The sequence below is a fragment of the Aotus nancymaae genome, unplaced genomic scaffold (assembly GCF_030222135.1).
Source record: "Aotus nancymaae isolate 86718 unplaced genomic scaffold, 86718_ANA_hifiasm-v0.15.2.pri h1tg000016l, whole genome shotgun sequence".
NCBI classification, from domain to species: domain Eukaryota; kingdom Metazoa; phylum Chordata; class Mammalia; order Primates; family Aotidae; genus Aotus; species Aotus nancymaae.
In genome coordinates this window covers 47,792,896-47,809,404 of record NW_026988428.1, presented here as the reverse complement: position 1 = coordinate 47,809,404, position 16,509 = coordinate 47,792,896, and the positions used below count along the sequence as shown (strand labels likewise).

General features: G+C 40.7%; 1 protein-coding gene across 2 annotated transcripts in view; it reads left to right on the top strand.

Annotated features, from left to right (window-relative positions):
• The window catches only part of CUNH12orf56 (chromosome unknown C12orf56 homolog), a 101,948-nt gene that overhangs the window by 81,957 nt on the left and 3,482 nt on the right, over nt 1-16,509 (top strand). For both annotated transcript variants that reach the window (XM_021670235.2, XM_021670234.2), the window contains 4 exons: nt 5,076-5,199; nt 7,743-7,817; nt 8,127-8,201; nt 14,378-14,556. In XM_021670235.2, coding sequence (XP_021525910.2) covers nt 5,076-5,199; nt 7,743-7,817; nt 8,127-8,201; nt 14,378-14,556 — 453 coding nt within the window. The remainder of the gene's footprint in view (nt 1-5,075; nt 5,200-7,742; nt 7,818-8,126; nt 8,202-14,377; nt 14,557-16,509) is intronic.

The window sequence follows — 16,509 nt, the reverse complement described above, 5'->3', positions numbered from 1 at the left end:
AGAAAAATAGTTTTGGCTTATCACACCATACAATCTGTGCTGCATCTACTCAGTTCTGCCATTGTAGCACAAAAGCAGCTGTAAACAGTACATGAACGAAGGGACACAGTTGTGTTCTGATAAAGCTTTCTTCACAGAAACAGGCTGTGGGCTGGATTTGGCCTGCAGGCCATAGTTTGCTGAGCCCTGCTTTACAGCAAACAAGAAAATATTCCACGCCAAGCTAGTTCTTATTTTTTTATTTTTTTGTAGACAGGGTCTCACTTGTTGCCCAGGCTGGTCTCAAACTTCTGGGCTCAAGTGATCCTCCCACCTTGGCCTCCCAGAGTGCCAAGATTACTGGCATGAGCCATCTCTCCCAGCTTGAATACTTCTTTATGTGATTGGTAGTACTGCCATTTCCCTAATCTCCAAGATGGAGATTCAACATTATTTTTGATATTTCTGTCTTTTCCCACATTGAAATTATCACTAAATCTGGTTATCTTTTTTTTCGACCTTTTTGTCCCTACCTTTCTATTTCCAAGTTGAAAAAAAATCATCCTTACTCACCTCTGTTGTATTGTTTTTATGGTTTTTTGTTTTCTTTAAAAGTATTGCTTTTAATTGTTTTGTTTTAACTTGGCATGATCACAGCAGCTCTCTTATATCAAGCCTCTTTCCTGATATTACTAATTCTTTTAATGTCCTTCGATATATATATTATATTGCTATAGTAGAGTTGGTTGTAATATTAACTTTTCTCAGCCAATTTTTATATCCCTAGGGTCAAATGATGTGACCCATAGTATTATGTAGCCCATTAAATATCTAATAAAACTGTGTTAGCTTTCTTTTTCTTTTTTTTCTTTATTTTTTCCCCAATAGCCCTACGGTCTAGCATATGATTAGTTTTCTTTTTTTAAGACAGAGTTTCACTCTGTCACCCAGGCTGGAGTGCAATGTTGCGATCTTGGCTGACTATAACCTCTGCCTCCTGGGTTCAAGCAATTCTCATGTCTCAGCCTCCTGAGTAGCTGGGATTACAGGCTTGCACCACCATGCCCTGCTAATTTTTTATTTTTAATAGAGATGGGGTTTCACCATGTTGGCCAGGCTGGTCTTGAACTTCTGACCTCAGGTGATCCACCCACCTTGGCCTCCCAAAGTGCTAGGATTATAGGCACGAGCCACCATCCCCAGCCAAAACTGTATTAGTTTTCTATTACCATATAACAAATTATTACAAACTTAGTGGCTTAAAACAACATGCATTTCTTTTTTTTTTTTTTTAGAGATGGAATCTCACTCTGTTGCCCAGGCTGGAGTGCAGTGGCATGATCTCGGCTCACTGCAACCTCTGCCGCCTGGGTTCAAGCTATTCTCCTGCCTCAGCCTCCTGAGTAGCTGGGATTACAGGTGCTTGCCACTGTGCCTGGATAATTTTTGTAGTTTTTAGTAGAGATGGGGTTTCACCGTGTTGGCCAGGCTGGTCTTGAACTCCTGACCTCATGATCCACCCGCCCTGGCCTCCCAAAAGGTTGGGATTACAGGCATGAGCCACCATGCCTGGCCACAACATGCATTTCTTATCTCACAGTGTCTGTGGATCAGAAATCTGGGCACAGCTTAACTGGATCCTTTGCCCAGGGTCTCACAAAGTTTCAGTTGAGGTGTTGGCCAGGCCATAGTCTCATCTGAGGCTTGGGACTCTCTTCCTAGCTCATTTGGATGGTTGTTGGCAGACTTAGTTTCCTTATAGCTGTGCAACTCAGGTGGCTTGTTTCTTGGCAGGAGTGTATCTCTAAGCTTAGGGAAGGCCTAAGCTCTCTTTTTTGGGGCTCACCTGATTAAAGCAAGCCTATTCTGGATCATCTCCTTTTGATTAACTCAAAAGTCAGCCAATTAGGGGCCTTTATTATATTTTCAGAATCCCTTCACCTTTCCCATTTCATATAACATAATCACAAGAGTGATAAGACAAACATATTCAGAGGTATTGCCCATACTTAAGGGGAAGAAATTTGATAAGGTATGTACCAGCAGGCTGGGAATCTTGGAAGCCACATTAGATTTCTGCCCACCACAATAACATAGACTAACTTAGAAGACTATGAATGTGGCCTTCAAAGTCTGTATTTTAAAAGATATTATAGTACATTCGAAATTCATACATTGGAAATAATAACCTAAACAATATAGTATTAAACTGTTGGGACTATTTTTAAGGCTGTGATGTCAATCCTATAAATCATCTCTGTTTACAGGATGAAACTACCATTTTGATTAAAACTTCTTCTATCTATTATTGCCCTAGTGGATTTTAAATTAAGTTGGCAGAAGGGGTGGATTTCAAATTAAATTCCATTTGGGCAAATAAAGCATTTAATCATTTCAGCATTTTCCTCTTTATTATTTTCATGAGTGGAGATTGTATTAGTTCAACACACTTTGCTGTAACTTTCTTGAAATGTGCCATATTTTTTCATATCCTAGTATTGTTAGTGTTGAATTCATATGTTATCATAGCAAGTAACCCATAATTTGAGAGTTCTTTTTCTTTGCCTTGGACATATGATACTTTGAAAATAAGCTGTCACTGGAAATAAAGGACTGTAATTAAATATAACAGTGAATGGAATGCGACTTCAAATAATATCAAGAACACTTCTAAAGGGAGTGTTCTGTTGATTTGAAAAGTGTCTTCTAAAAGTAAGATTGGCCATTTAAAATAGCCTGAATAAAACATTATTAAATACCCTGTGGGGTATATCCTGCTTTTGTGAGAAATGTACTAACTGACATGATTCTTCTTTCCAGATATAAGAACTAGACTTGCTTTTTGACTTGAAGGAAGGAAGGGCATTGTATTTTTATTAAAGTGTAGGCTAATCATGAGCTTCTAATCATGGCGATGATTTAAATGATTGTAAAAAGATTAGAAAGCCTCAGATCTTACTAAACAAGGATATTTATACTCACTGTCCTTTATTCTATTATGAAAGGAATGCTTATGGTTATGGAGAATTTTTGTGTAGTCTTATATCTGAATTATTTTACTACTCCTTCCCCTCAAATCGACTCTGACATTGTCTTCAGTCAGGCAACTGAGTTTTTAGCAGTCTGCTTTCAGCTCCTTTTCAACCATACAGGGGTTGTACTACTCAACATGAGATAGTGTTATTAACTCAGTTCATGAGGATGCACATGTAACATTTAAGTGAGTTATCAATGGATAGTACCCCACATTGGAAAGTAAAAGATCTGAGGTTTTCAACATGAAGTACGCATTTTAAGAAATGCTGGAGGCCAGGAGCAGTAGCTCACATCTGTAATCCCAGCACTTTGGGAGGCCAAGGCAGGTGAATCACCTGAGGTCGGGAGTTCGAGACCAGCCTGACCAAATTAGCCAGGCATGGTGGCATATGCCAGCTACTTGGGAGGCTGAGGCAGGAGACTCACTGGAACCTGGGAGACCGAGGTTCCAAAACAAAACAAAAAAACAGACAAAAGAAACAAAAAAAACAAAATAAAAAAAAGAAATGCTGGAGTTGGGTGTGGTGGCTTATGCCTATAATCCTAGCACTTTAGGAGGCTGAGGTGGGTAGATTGCTTTAGGCCAGGGGTTCAAGTCCAGCCTGGGCAACAAAGCAAGATCCCATCTTTATGTTAAAAATTTTTTATATTGAAAAAAAGAAATGCTGCACAGTATTAACAAAAACCAAGAAAAGGAAGCAAACTTACTGTCCAGCAATGGCTGAGTGGATAAAGAAAATGTGGTACATATACACAATGGAATATTATTCAGCCATAAAAAGGAAGTCTTGTTATTTGTGACAACATGGTAAAACTGGAGGATATTATGCTAAATGAAATAAACCAGGCACAGAAAGACAAATACGAGTTTGACTTTTGAGATCGTGCATGATCTCACTTATATATGGAATCTAAAAAAGCCAAAGTCATAGAAACAGAGAGTGTAAAATGGTGGTTGTCAGAGGCTTAGGGGTGGGGTGGAATTGGGAGATCTGGGTCAAAGGGTACAAAACTTCAGTTAGACAGGAGGAATAAGTTCAAGAGATTTATCATACAAACATGGTGACTGTAGTTAATAATAATGTCCTATATACTTGAAAACTGTTGACAACAGATTTTGTGTTCTCACTATATAAAAATAGCATGTGCGGTAATGTATATGTCAATTCACTTGATTTATAAAATACGTACACATGCTACAGGATATACACATTTCAAAACATCATGTTGTATGCGTTAAATATATACAATTTTCATTATCAATTTTAAAAAGTAAAAACTGGGAGTGGTCGCTCAGGCCTGTAATCTCAGCTACTTGGCTGAGGCAGGGGATCACTTGAGTCCAGGAGTTCAAGACCAGCCCGGGCAACATGGTAAGATCCTGTGTCAAAAAACAAAAAACAAAACAAAACAAAAAGCCCAAGCAAACAAACTTAAGAAAAGAAAAAAGAAAGGCTGCATACTGTTGCTTTGTTCCAGAGATACACAGTGGATATTAGCATATAAAGCCTCTGGCACATGCCTGTAATCTCAGCTACTTGGGAGGGTGAGACAGGAGAATTGCGCCATTGCACTCCAGCCTGGGCAACAAGAGTGAAACTCTGTTTCAAAAGAAAGAAAAGCCCATGAGAAGTCCTGTAGTAAACACATCTGATGAACTTTGTTTAACCAAGTATTTTCCTATCTCCTTTGACTACAATATCTATTTTAACTATAATACTGTCTGGAACTAGCAATGTATAAAAAGCCCCTTGGAAAATAATGCTATAATTAAAATTACCCAAATCTCCCTTAAATCCAGATTTTCTAGTCTTTCCAAGCTATGTGCACTTCTAGAACTATACTAACTCTGAGCCAGAAGACCAAGAAATTATTTTCATTTAAATTTTTTATCTCTAGACATTAATTTGCATGTCCAAGCGTCCAAAACTTCAGTCAAGGATGGTCTACAATGCTTCATTGTTTTAAACATAATTATATTCAGTGTTTGTAAACTTAGCTTCACCATTTTCTTCTCAAAACTTTGCTCATTAATTGCCTTTCACTTATTTTTTTTTCAGGGGAACACTATTGAATCTCTTGGTAATTTTAATTAGCGAGCCTCAGATTCCAAAATCTTGTCCCGTGTTTAATATCCAGTTGGTGGCTGATTCAGCTTCAGTTGAAATGTCTTTTGATGCTGAGGTGAGATGAGAATTTTGGGGGTAAACTATTATATATAGGGGTCCTGGCTTCTTTTAATGTGGACCATGTCATCACAGAATACAGACACATAATTAAATCAAAGAGTAGATCTTTTGTCATTAACCTCAAAATTTAGATAATGATTCAGTCTAAAGTAGATTTAGAGGGTCAAGAAAAAGAAAAAAATAACTATTCAGTCAATATTAATATATCCATTTTATATGTCTTAAGGTATGCATATTAAGAAAAGTATCATTCTTTATAAATTTGATAACTCTGTTTATGTCTGTCTCTATACAAAATATGATATATATGTAATTGCACAGCAGGGGTCTAATGGGTAAAAAATCACTGTCTTAGAAATTTTAGGGTTAACGCTCATACTTTACCATTTCCCTACCTATATACACAGTATAAATTATCAGCAAGAGTTACTTGTTTTTCTAAGGTTGTACCAAAACATTAGAAATATCAAACTGCCTAGAAAGCATACCTCTGATAGAATAAAACAATGTATTAGTTTATTTTGAGCCAGGCTAACAGATTTTTTTTTAAGGATGGAACATGATTTGATAGTTCTTAAATATATGGTCAGAGTTATTCTTTAGAATACTCATTCACTCAGTAATTTTTTTTTTTTTTTTTTTTGAGACAGGGTTTCACTCTGTTGCCCAGGCTGGAGTGCAGTCGCACAATCTCGGCTCACTGACTTCCCAGGCTCAAGTGATCTTCCCACCTCGGACTCCCAAGTAGCTAGAACCACAGGCACGAGGCACCACGCCTGGCTAATTTTTCTATGTTTTTGTAGAGACAGGATCTTGCCATGTTACCCAGGTTGGTTTCAAAACCCTGGGCTCAAATGATCTGCCTGCCTTGGCCTCCCAAAATGCTAGGATTACAGGCATAGGCTACCATACCCAGCCACAATCAGTAAGTATTTATTGAGCATCTATTATGAGCAAACAGTGTGCTAGGCAGTAAAGTCAAAACAGTAAGCAGGCCGGGCGCGGTGGCTCAAGCCTGTAATCCCAGCACTTTGGGAGGCCGAGGCGGGTGGATCACGAGGTCGAGAGATCAAGACCATCCTGGTCAACATGGTGAAACCCCGTCTCTACTACAATACAAAAAATTAGCTGGGCACGGTGGCGCGTGCCTGTAATCCCAGCTACTCAGGAGGCTGAGGCAGGAGAATTGCCTGAACCCAGGAGGCGGAGGTTGCGGTGAGCCGAGATCGCACCATTGCACTCCAGCCTGGGTAACAAGAGCGAAACTCCGTCTCAAAAAAAAAAAAAAAAAAAAAAACAGTAAGCAAAACAGACACAACCCCTGCCTTTATTAGTTTATACTTTGCTGGGAGAGACAGACGTTAACAATGAATATATAATTACAGACTGTATATGAAGAGTTTCCAATACCACTTTCAATGGTGGGTTAGGGGTTAAAGAGTGGGGTAGAACCAAGACTCAGATAGGCAGGGCATTAAGAAGCTAGTGCAGTAATTTAGGTAAAGAGTGATATGGGCCAGAGGGAAGCATTCCTTGACCCCCAAATGAGACTAGTACTGCAGAGCTCCCTTAACTTCCTGTACATAGCCCTTGTCTCAGTTTATAATTATGCATTTGTTTATTTGGTTGTTTGATGTTTTTTCTCCAACTAGATTTTATGTTCCATGAGGGCAGGTACAATGTCTGTGTTGTTCTCCCTTGTATCCCCAACACCTAGCACGGTGTCTGATGCATATTTGTTGAATAAATAAATGAAGAAAATAAGAAAAGGGATAGTTATTGTAAAGAGGAGTTTGGAATTCTTAAGAGAAATGAAATATCTCTAAGCCCTTTATTTATCCATACCACAGGAAGAATTTTAGTTTAATTTGGGCATAAGCGTAAATTCCCCAGAAAATCTCTCACTTCAACTCTGGGGAGCATATTTTTACATTCTTGAGAGAAAGTAGGGTTGTTGATCTGATTGATTTTGTAAATCAGGTATGTAATTTTTTGTATTAGTATTCTGTGGACCAGTCAGGAATGATGGCTTGCATCTGAATCCCAGCTACTGAGGAGGCAGATGTGGGAGAATCACTTGAGGCCAAGAGTTCCATACCGGCCTCGGCAACAAGCAAGACCCTGTCTATAAAAAAGAAAAAAGAAAAAATTACCTGGGTGTGGTGGCACATACCCGCAGTCCTCGCGACTGGGGAGATTGAGGTGGCATTGCTTGAGCTCAGGATTTGAGACCACCCTGGGCTAATAGCGAGACCTCATCTCTACAATAAATTGAAAAAATACAATTAGCCAGCATGGTAGCTTGCATCTGTAGTCCCAGCTACACAGAAAGCAGAGATGAGAGGAATGGCTTTTGCTCATGAGTTCGAGGCTGCACAGAGCCACGATCACACCATTGCACTCTCACATGGGTGACAGAATGAGACCCTGTCTCGAAAAAGAAAAAATTATTTTATAAGTGCCTAAAGGGAACCAAGGGAAATTATCATTTTCTGACTTGGTTTATGACATTGCATTGATTGTTCTTGAAAATTCTAGTTACAGAAGCTTATTCTGGAGTATACAGATACGGCTACGGCACTTTTATATGAGATACTTCTTGTCTTTCAGCAGGTACAATTTTTAAAAACTATATGTATTGTGCGACTATAAATTATATGACTATTATATATTATGATATATATATATGATTATGATATATGATTAACAATATACCAAAAATGCTTGTATTAGAGATGGTCTCCAAAACTGGTTGATTTAAATGATATGACTTTTGCTCTTAAGTTTTCATCTAGTTTATTTTCCAAAACTGATTTTAAGGATTTGATTAATCAGGATAAAAATGTATTTAAGAATGAGTATCCTTCTAGATACAACTCGAACTTTACGAATATAATTTGTTAATTTCCTTGAGTCTTTTAGGGAAATCTTGGATTGGGATCCACAAAGTTGGCTATTAGCTGGATGATGTCCTTTCTACAAAGTTGTCCTCCCATTGTAAGTATCTAGAAGTCAAAACAAAATCACCACTCAGGCCTAATTATACAGATACTCTTGTGCTTAATTAATAAAACATATTTTCCCAGTGATGTAATCAAGTTTATCAACCAGAAGCAAAGTGTAAATTTGACAGTTTATTATTATTATTATTTTGAGATGGAGTTTCACTCTTGTTGCCCAGGCTGGAGAGCAATGGTGCAATCTTGGCTCATCGCAACCTCTGCCTCATGGGTTCAAGCAATTCTCCTGCCTCAGCCTCCCAAGTAGCTGGGACTACAGGCACACGACACCACGCCTGGCTAATTTTCTATTTTTAGTAGAGACAGGGTTTCTCCATGTTGGTCAGGCTGGTGTCGAACTCCCGACCTCAGGGGATCCACCCGCCTCGACCTCCCAAAGTGCTGGGATTACAGGAGTGAACCACCATGCCCGGCAACAGTTTATTATTTAATTGAAATAAATTGTTTTTACATTTGGGACCTGAATGTTTAAGGCACTGAAATTATATCTTAAGTGGGAACTTGATTTCATGAGAAACTCTAAGATTCCCAGCACTTTGGGAGGCCGAGGTGGGTAGATCACAAGGTCAGGAGATTAAGATCATCCTGGCTAACCCAGTGAAACCCCACTGTGAAGAGCAAGACTCTGTCTCAAAAAAAAAAAAAAAAAGAAAGAAAGAAAAGAAAATAGAATATTAAATTGTTAGCTGTATAATTAGGTAAAAAGAGAAACATTTACCTTAAATAGTGAGTGTGAATCTAACACTTGGGATCCTTTGTGCACTCTGTCCCCACAGACAGCATCCTAGTTCCTATTATCACCATTTCTTTCCTTGATGCTACACTCACATGTCAATGCTCTATCTGTCTTCCCACCAGATTACAGGCTGAGGAATCCATTTGAAATAAAAATCTGATTGTCATCCCTTGCTTTAAATCTCTCAACAACTTTTCCCTCTGAATAAAGACTAAACTCCTTAACATAGCCTACAGGGCCCTGCGTGCTAGGGCTGACAGCCTCCTCTGGTCCCTCAGCCTCCCTGCTGTGTGGGTCTCTTGATCACCAGCTCTCTTCCCACCACCCCTGCCTCCCAGCTCCCCAGGACTTGCACCATTGGATCTGTCTCTCCATTGGAAATGCTTTTCTCTCCCCACTTTTTTTTTTTGAAACCAAGTCTCGCTCTGTTGCCCAGGCTGGAGTGCAATGGCACCATCTCAGCTCACTGGAACTTCTGCCACCCAGGTTCAAGCGATTCTCTTGCCTCAGCCTCCTGAGTAGCTGGGATTACAGGTGCCCGCCACCACACCGGGCTAATTTTTGTATTTTTAGTAGAGACAGGGTTTCACCATGTTGACCAGGCTGTTCTCGAACTCTTGACCTTGTGATCTGCCCACCTCCATCTCCCAAAGTGCTGGAATTATAGGCATGAGCCACCGCACCTGGCTCCCTCCCTTTTTCAACTGGTCAGTTCCTACTCATTGCTCAGGCCTCAGATCTCCTTCTTGGGCTGGGGAAGTGGAGGCTGCTTCTCTGCCTGCCATGACAGGGGAGATTCCCTGATTAGAGGCACAAATAGTGCATGGCATGGTGTCCTCTTCCTCTCCTTTACAGGCCTCATCACTGTCGCAGTTCACGTTTGTTTGTGTTATTATTTGGTTCTGCCGTGTCATGGCCATTAGTGCCCACTCATACTCTGGCTCTCTCTCTCCTTCTGGGCACATGGTGGGACTGCACTTCTCTCTCCATGTGAAATTGGGGAGGGGGGGGGTCTCTGTTGCTGCTTTGGCTAATGAAATGTGAGCAGAAGTGGCCTATGTCACTTCTGGGTAGAAGCTTTAAGAGCCAGTGTGTGCCACCGGGCATTCTCTTTTCCTTCTGCATATAGCACCCACAAGGTGGCTGCTCTGCCCGCTGATGGCTGAGAGTAACTACAGTGAGTGGAGTCCGGCAGACCCCTCCGGGACATGCAGAGAGAATGAGTAACCAGCCTTTGTTGTTTTAAGCAAAGCATTGGTATTCTGGGAGGTTTGTTACCACAGCATAATCTAGTCCATCATGACTGATACAATATCTTTCTCTTCCTACAGACTGCCAATGCTGGGAGGGTAGAAGCTATGTCTGTTGTGCTAGGCACGCAATAAATGTTCAGTAAAATATCTGCTGAATTAATTCTAGTAAAGGTTTTATCTCTTAATCTCTTCTCACCTCCTCAAACTTAAGCAGTCAGTCAACAAACGCTTAATTGGAAATCTCTTCAAAAGAGTCATGTAAACTAAATTTCCACTGCTAATGGACACGAGGTAATATGTTCTCTATTTTTTTTTTTTTTTTTTGAGACAGAGTCTCGCTGTATTGCCCAGGCTGGAGTGCAGTGGTGTCGCAATCTTGGCTCACTGCAACCTCCACCTCCCAGATTCAAGTGATTCTCCTGCCTCAACCTCCCAAGTAGCTGGGATTACAGGCACCTGTCACCATACCCGGCTAATTTTTGTATTTTTTAGTAGAGATGAGGTTTCACCATGTTGGCCAGGCTGGTCTGGAACTCCTGACCTCAACTGATCCACCCACGTCAGCTTTCCAAATTGCTGATATTACAGGTATGAGCCACTGTGCCCGACCTGTTCTCTTTCCATATGTGAACATGCATCTTTTGACCGTCAGTGGGTCCTCTGCCTTTCTCTAGAGTGATGTTGGTTCTGTCCTATGGGATCTAGACTCTCTTGTCAGATCCCTAAGACATATGTTTTATACAAAGCTGGCTGGGGTCAGAGGGTACATTTGTCAGTAGAACAGCCAGCTGCCTTATACAGAAGTTGAGCCCATGAACTTGTCTTCCTCAGTAGCACATAGGCCCCAACCAATCTCAGACCACTTCACAGAACGTTTTAAAGTTATAGACATTCACAGCAACAGAAGCTCATATATGCAAGATGCAAGAACCCTGTGTTTTCAGTGTGGTTGTCGCAGACCCTATTACATGAACTGATGTAATCTAGGGTTTTACAGACTCCATGTAACAGGGAAGTTTCTTTTTTTTTTCTTTTTCTGGATCTGTACTTGCAAACTACACAAAGAAGGAAGTTTCTTTTTATTTATGTATTACTTTTATTTCTTATGTAAGCCTTCCTGCATGGTATTTGTTTATTTATTCATTTATTTATTTGGAGACAGAGTCTTACTTTGTTGCCCAGGCTGGTGTGCAGTGGTGTGGTCTCGGCTCACTGCAACTTCCACCTCCTGGGTTCAAGTGAGTCTCCTGCCTCAGCCTCCTGAGTAGCTGGGATTACAGGCACCCACCACCATGCCCGCCTAATTTTCATATTTTTAGTAGAGATGGAGTTTCACCATGTTGGTTACACTGGTCTCGAACTCCTGAATTCAGGTGATCCTCCCACCTTGGCCTCCCAAAGTGCTGAGATTACAGGTGTGAGTCACTATGCCTGGCTGCATTTATTCATTTTTAATAATTTTTAAAAAATGAGATGGGGTCTTGCTATGTTTCCCAGGCTGATCTCCAACTCCTGGGATCAAGCAATCCTCTTGACTAAGCCTCCTGAGTAGCTGGAAATACAGGCATGTACCACTGCACTCTAGCTAAAAGGAAGTTTCTTTATCAGCCTCTAAAGTTGACTCACCAAAGGAATTGGGTTGAGTATAAATGAGGCTAGTCTGTGACCATGAAGCATGTGAGGATGAAGGGCTGGCAAAAGAAAGCTTCAATATTAACCCAGTTCTAAACAGTATGGGCAGAAACACATCATTGAGAGAAATCTGCAAGCACAGAAACAGGGATCATTGCTATGCACCTGCATGTCAGTCAGCTCTGATTATCTTACTTGGTTAGAGAAAAGTTCTAGAAAAGTTAAGAAGTCAATTTCTAAATGGGCATTTAGAAACATTGTTCTGTTCTGCTGCCTCAGACTCTCTCAGCTCAAGCTGTGTTTGTCAGACAATATCTGTTTAATCCATATATATAATGTTTTGTCAACATATGCAAATGGTCTGGAATGGGAAAAATCCACTTCCAACTACTTGCCCTATCTGTAGGGAAGGGCCAGTTGCAACATATTACAATAGAAAAGGCAATACATTTTTATTGATACTAATTTAATGGGTGTGTAGTGTGACCTGTTGATTAGAGCTTGAAAGGGCATAGCGTTCTTTTCTGTTTTTCACACAAGCCTACATTTATGGACAGTAATTTGAAAATTCCAAAACAGGCACGATGGCTCATGCCTGTTATCCCAGTTCTTTTGAAGGCTGAGGCAGGTGGATCACCTGAGGTCAGGAGTTGGAGACCAGCCTGGCCAACATGGTGAAACCCTGTCTCTACTAAAAATATTTAAAAAATAGCTGGGTGTGGTGGCGCACACCTGTAATCCCAGCTACTCAGGAAGCTGAGGCAGGAGAATCACTTCAACCCAGGAGGCGGTTCAAGCAGAGAGCCAAGGTCGCACCACTGTACTCCAGCCTGGGCAACAAAGTGAGGCTCCATCTCCAAAAAAGAAAATGGCAAAACAGAAACAAACAAATGGAAACAACCTGTGATTCAATTGTTCTTATTTTTTATTTTTCTCTCTTTTTTTTTTTTTCTGAGACAGTGTTGCTCGTTGCCCAGGCTGAAGTGTAGTAGCTGCAATCTCAGCTCACTGCAACCTCCACTTTGCAGATTGCAGCTATTCTCCTGCCTCAGCTTCCTGAGTAGCTGGGATTACAGGTGCATGCCACCACTCTCGGCTAAGTTTTTGTATTTTTAGTAGAAATGGGGTTCACCATGTTGGCCAGGCTGATCTTGATCTGGTTTTACCTGACCTCAAGTAATCTGCCTGCCTTGGTCTCCCAAAGTGCTGGAATTACAGGCGTGAGCCACCGCACCTGGCCCCATCTGAGTTTCTGTCTGAGAAATGACACTAGAAGTGCCCTTGATGAAAACCCCACTGTACAGTGGCATCAGCATCACTTGGCTTTCTTTGCTTTCTCTCTTAGAGCTGTGTTTCTCAAAATGTGTTCCTGGGGACAAAGCCATCAAAATTGTTTGTGGAAAATACTTGGAGGGTAGGGCCCAGTATTTTGTGTTCTTAGTGAATTGCTGAGGTGATTTTTATGCATATTGAAATTTGAGAACCACTGCCTTGTAGAAACTTTGTCTGAAAAGCAAAGGCAGCTTATCAATATGGGCCATTTGTTCTTACCTGTAGAAAAGAAGAAAAACTATCTTTCCTATTGGAGGAGGACATAGACCTTTCTTAGCTCTTCTATCCCCATTCCTGCTTCCAAAGTTCTCCTTCCACTTGGGAACCAAACTTCCTAGCAAATCACTATTGGTTCTAACCTTGCTTGTAGAGGGTCAACTGGTAAACCCAAATTGGTCTATGATGTCAAAAGACAAAATTGCAACAACTTTAGTTTTAAAATGTTAATTGGCGTTATTTGTGATTTTGGAATTGGGCAACACTTCATTCCATAAGAGAGAATAAGTGTTTCAATGCACTGGGAAGAAAGGTTTGCTTTATAGACAAAGAAGGGCTGAAGAAAGCAAAAGCAAAGAACAAAATGTATTAGTCATTTGTGAGACAGGGACAGGGAGACAGAGAAATAAGAAAAATAACTGATTAGTTTGTATCAGGTTTCTTCAGGCTACTTCTTTTATGTAAGGATTAAAGGAGAGGAAACTTCATTATCATGCTGATTGAAGATTTTATTTATTTTATTATTATTTTTTGAGATGGAGTTTTGCTCTTGTTGCCCAGGCTGGAGTGCAATGGCACAATCTTGGCTTACCACAACCTCTACCTCCTGGGTTCAAGTGATTCTCCTGCCTCAGCCTCCTGAGTATCTGGGATTACAGGTGCACCCCACCACACCTGGCTAATTTTTGTATTTTTAGTAGAGATAGGGTTTCACCATGTTGGTCAGGCTGGTGTCAAACTCCTGACCTCGTGATCCACCTGCCTCAGCCTCCCAAAGTGCTGGGATTACAGGCATAAGCCATGGTGCCCGGCTCCCTCCTATACTTTTTATTTGACATTGAATACCATTCCATAAGGAAGATTGCAACAGTGGTGTTTGGGTAGTGAGGGCTTCAGTCTAGATTTGTAGCGGAAGCTGCAGCTGAAATTGTTGCTTTTGTGGGTGGCACACAGCCTACATATAACTGCATTTTCCTTGTCTAGATTACTTTTGTGGCCAGTATTGTGAAACAAGTGGTGAGGGGGCTTTCAGCTTCATTTCAGCTGCTAAGTCCCTGCCAGGCTATTCTGTTGTACCAGCAATTTTACATCCTCCAGAGCTGTCTGCGGCACAGCAGGACTCTAGCTGAGTATATTAGGAATAACTACAGAGAAGAATTCAGGTAAGAAAAAAAGTCTGAATCTAATCTGCAGTAAGATTCCACTCATTTCTGAGTTCATGCCAACCTGAAACATGGTCCAATATTTAGAAGATTAGGTATTTATGGGGAATTCTATTTTTGTTTTTAATAACATTTCACTTTGATCTGTGAAAATGGTAGGATTTTGGGGACCTCCAAGAACCATTCCCATTTTTTTTAAATCCTGCCCACTACCCCCAACCATTGCCATTTGAAGTATATTCCCAGGCCAGAAAAGACAAGTGAAACATCAAACTCTCTTTGAAGAATGGTTTGTCACTCATTGTCTTTATTGTAGCTGCATCTCACAGAAGTAGTAATAATTTTAACCTGTTGTGAGTAATTAAGAGTATTAAACTTGTGGTTCATGCCTGTAATCCCAGCACTTTGGGAGGCTGAGGTGGGCAGATCACTTGAGGTCAGGAGTTCTGAGACCAGGCTGACCAACATGGCAAAACCTCATCGCTAATAAAAATACAAAAATTAGCTGGACGTGGTGGTGCACACCTGTAATCCCAGCTATTTGAGAGGCTGAGGCAGGAGAATCACTTGAACCTGGGAGGTGGAGGTTTCAGTAAGCTGAAATCAGGCCGACGCACTCCAGCCTGGGCAACAGAGGGAGACTCCGTCTCAAAAAAAAAAAAGTGTAATAAACTTCACTGAAGAGGATAATAAATTATGGATTGTGACTTACAGTTCAGTTATTGGACAGAAGCAATTGATAAAGGAGTAACAATTAATGAACATGGTTATCAGGGGTTTTGTTTGTACCCCTCTCAGTAACAGAACAGTAAGAAAGAGTAGTAGCCAGCATTGGCTTCACCTGCCAACCTGTTCTCCTGCACCTCAGGGGTTCCATTCTATTTATAGGCTGGCAAAGCTAAGTGCACTTAGCAGTGCAGCTCTGCATTGCATATTAAGGAGAAAACCCAGGTTGTCTCTGACTTACGATGAAAATGGTACAACAGACATAGTTTTGCCATTTGTTTGGATGAAAAGGATGTGGAGGCATATATTATGGCCTTAGATTGTCTTTTTTAAAAAACTTCAGCCCAATTTATAGACTTTTTTTTTTGTTTTTGAGACAGGGTCTCACTCTGTCACCCAGGCTGGAGTGTAGTGCTGTGATCTCGGCTCACTGCAACCTCCACCTCCTGGGCTCAAGTGATCCCCCTCTCCCATTTCAGCCTCCTGAGTAGCTGGGACTACAGGCATGTACCACTTCACCCAGCTAATTTTTGTATTTTTTGTAGAGGCAGAGTTTCATCATGTTGAACAGGCCGATCTCGTACTCCTGGCCTCAAGTGATCCACCTGCCTTGGGATCCCAAACTGCTAGGATTACAGATGTAAGCCACCACACCTAGCCACAGACATTTCGTCTTCCACGAGGTGTTCCATTCTAACTTCCATAAAAGGGATTTGTTTGGCTCTAAGTTGGTCCGAACAACCCAGTTCCCATCTCTTCCCTCCTGTACCTCCTCACTTAAAAAAAAAATTAAGGTAAATTTCACATAACATGAAATTTACCATTTTAAAATATACAGTTCAGCATTTTTAATATAGTTCACAATATTTTACAACCATCATAACTATCTAATTGCACACCATTTTCATCACCTCAAAAGAAACTCAGTACCCATTAAGCAATCACACCACATTTTCTCCTCTTCCCAACCCCTGAAAACCACTAATTTATTTTCTGTTGTGATGGATTTGACTGTTCTGGACATTCCATATAAATGCATCATATAATATTTGGCCTTTTGTGTCTGACTTCTTTCACTGAGCTTAATGTTTTCAAGGCTATCCACATTGTAGCATGTATCATACAACCCAATTTTTAAAACTTATATATGAACATCAAAAACCAGGACAACTGGCAAAGTGGTGTCACACTTGTAGGTGACAACAGTTAGGCAGTTGTCGGTGACAG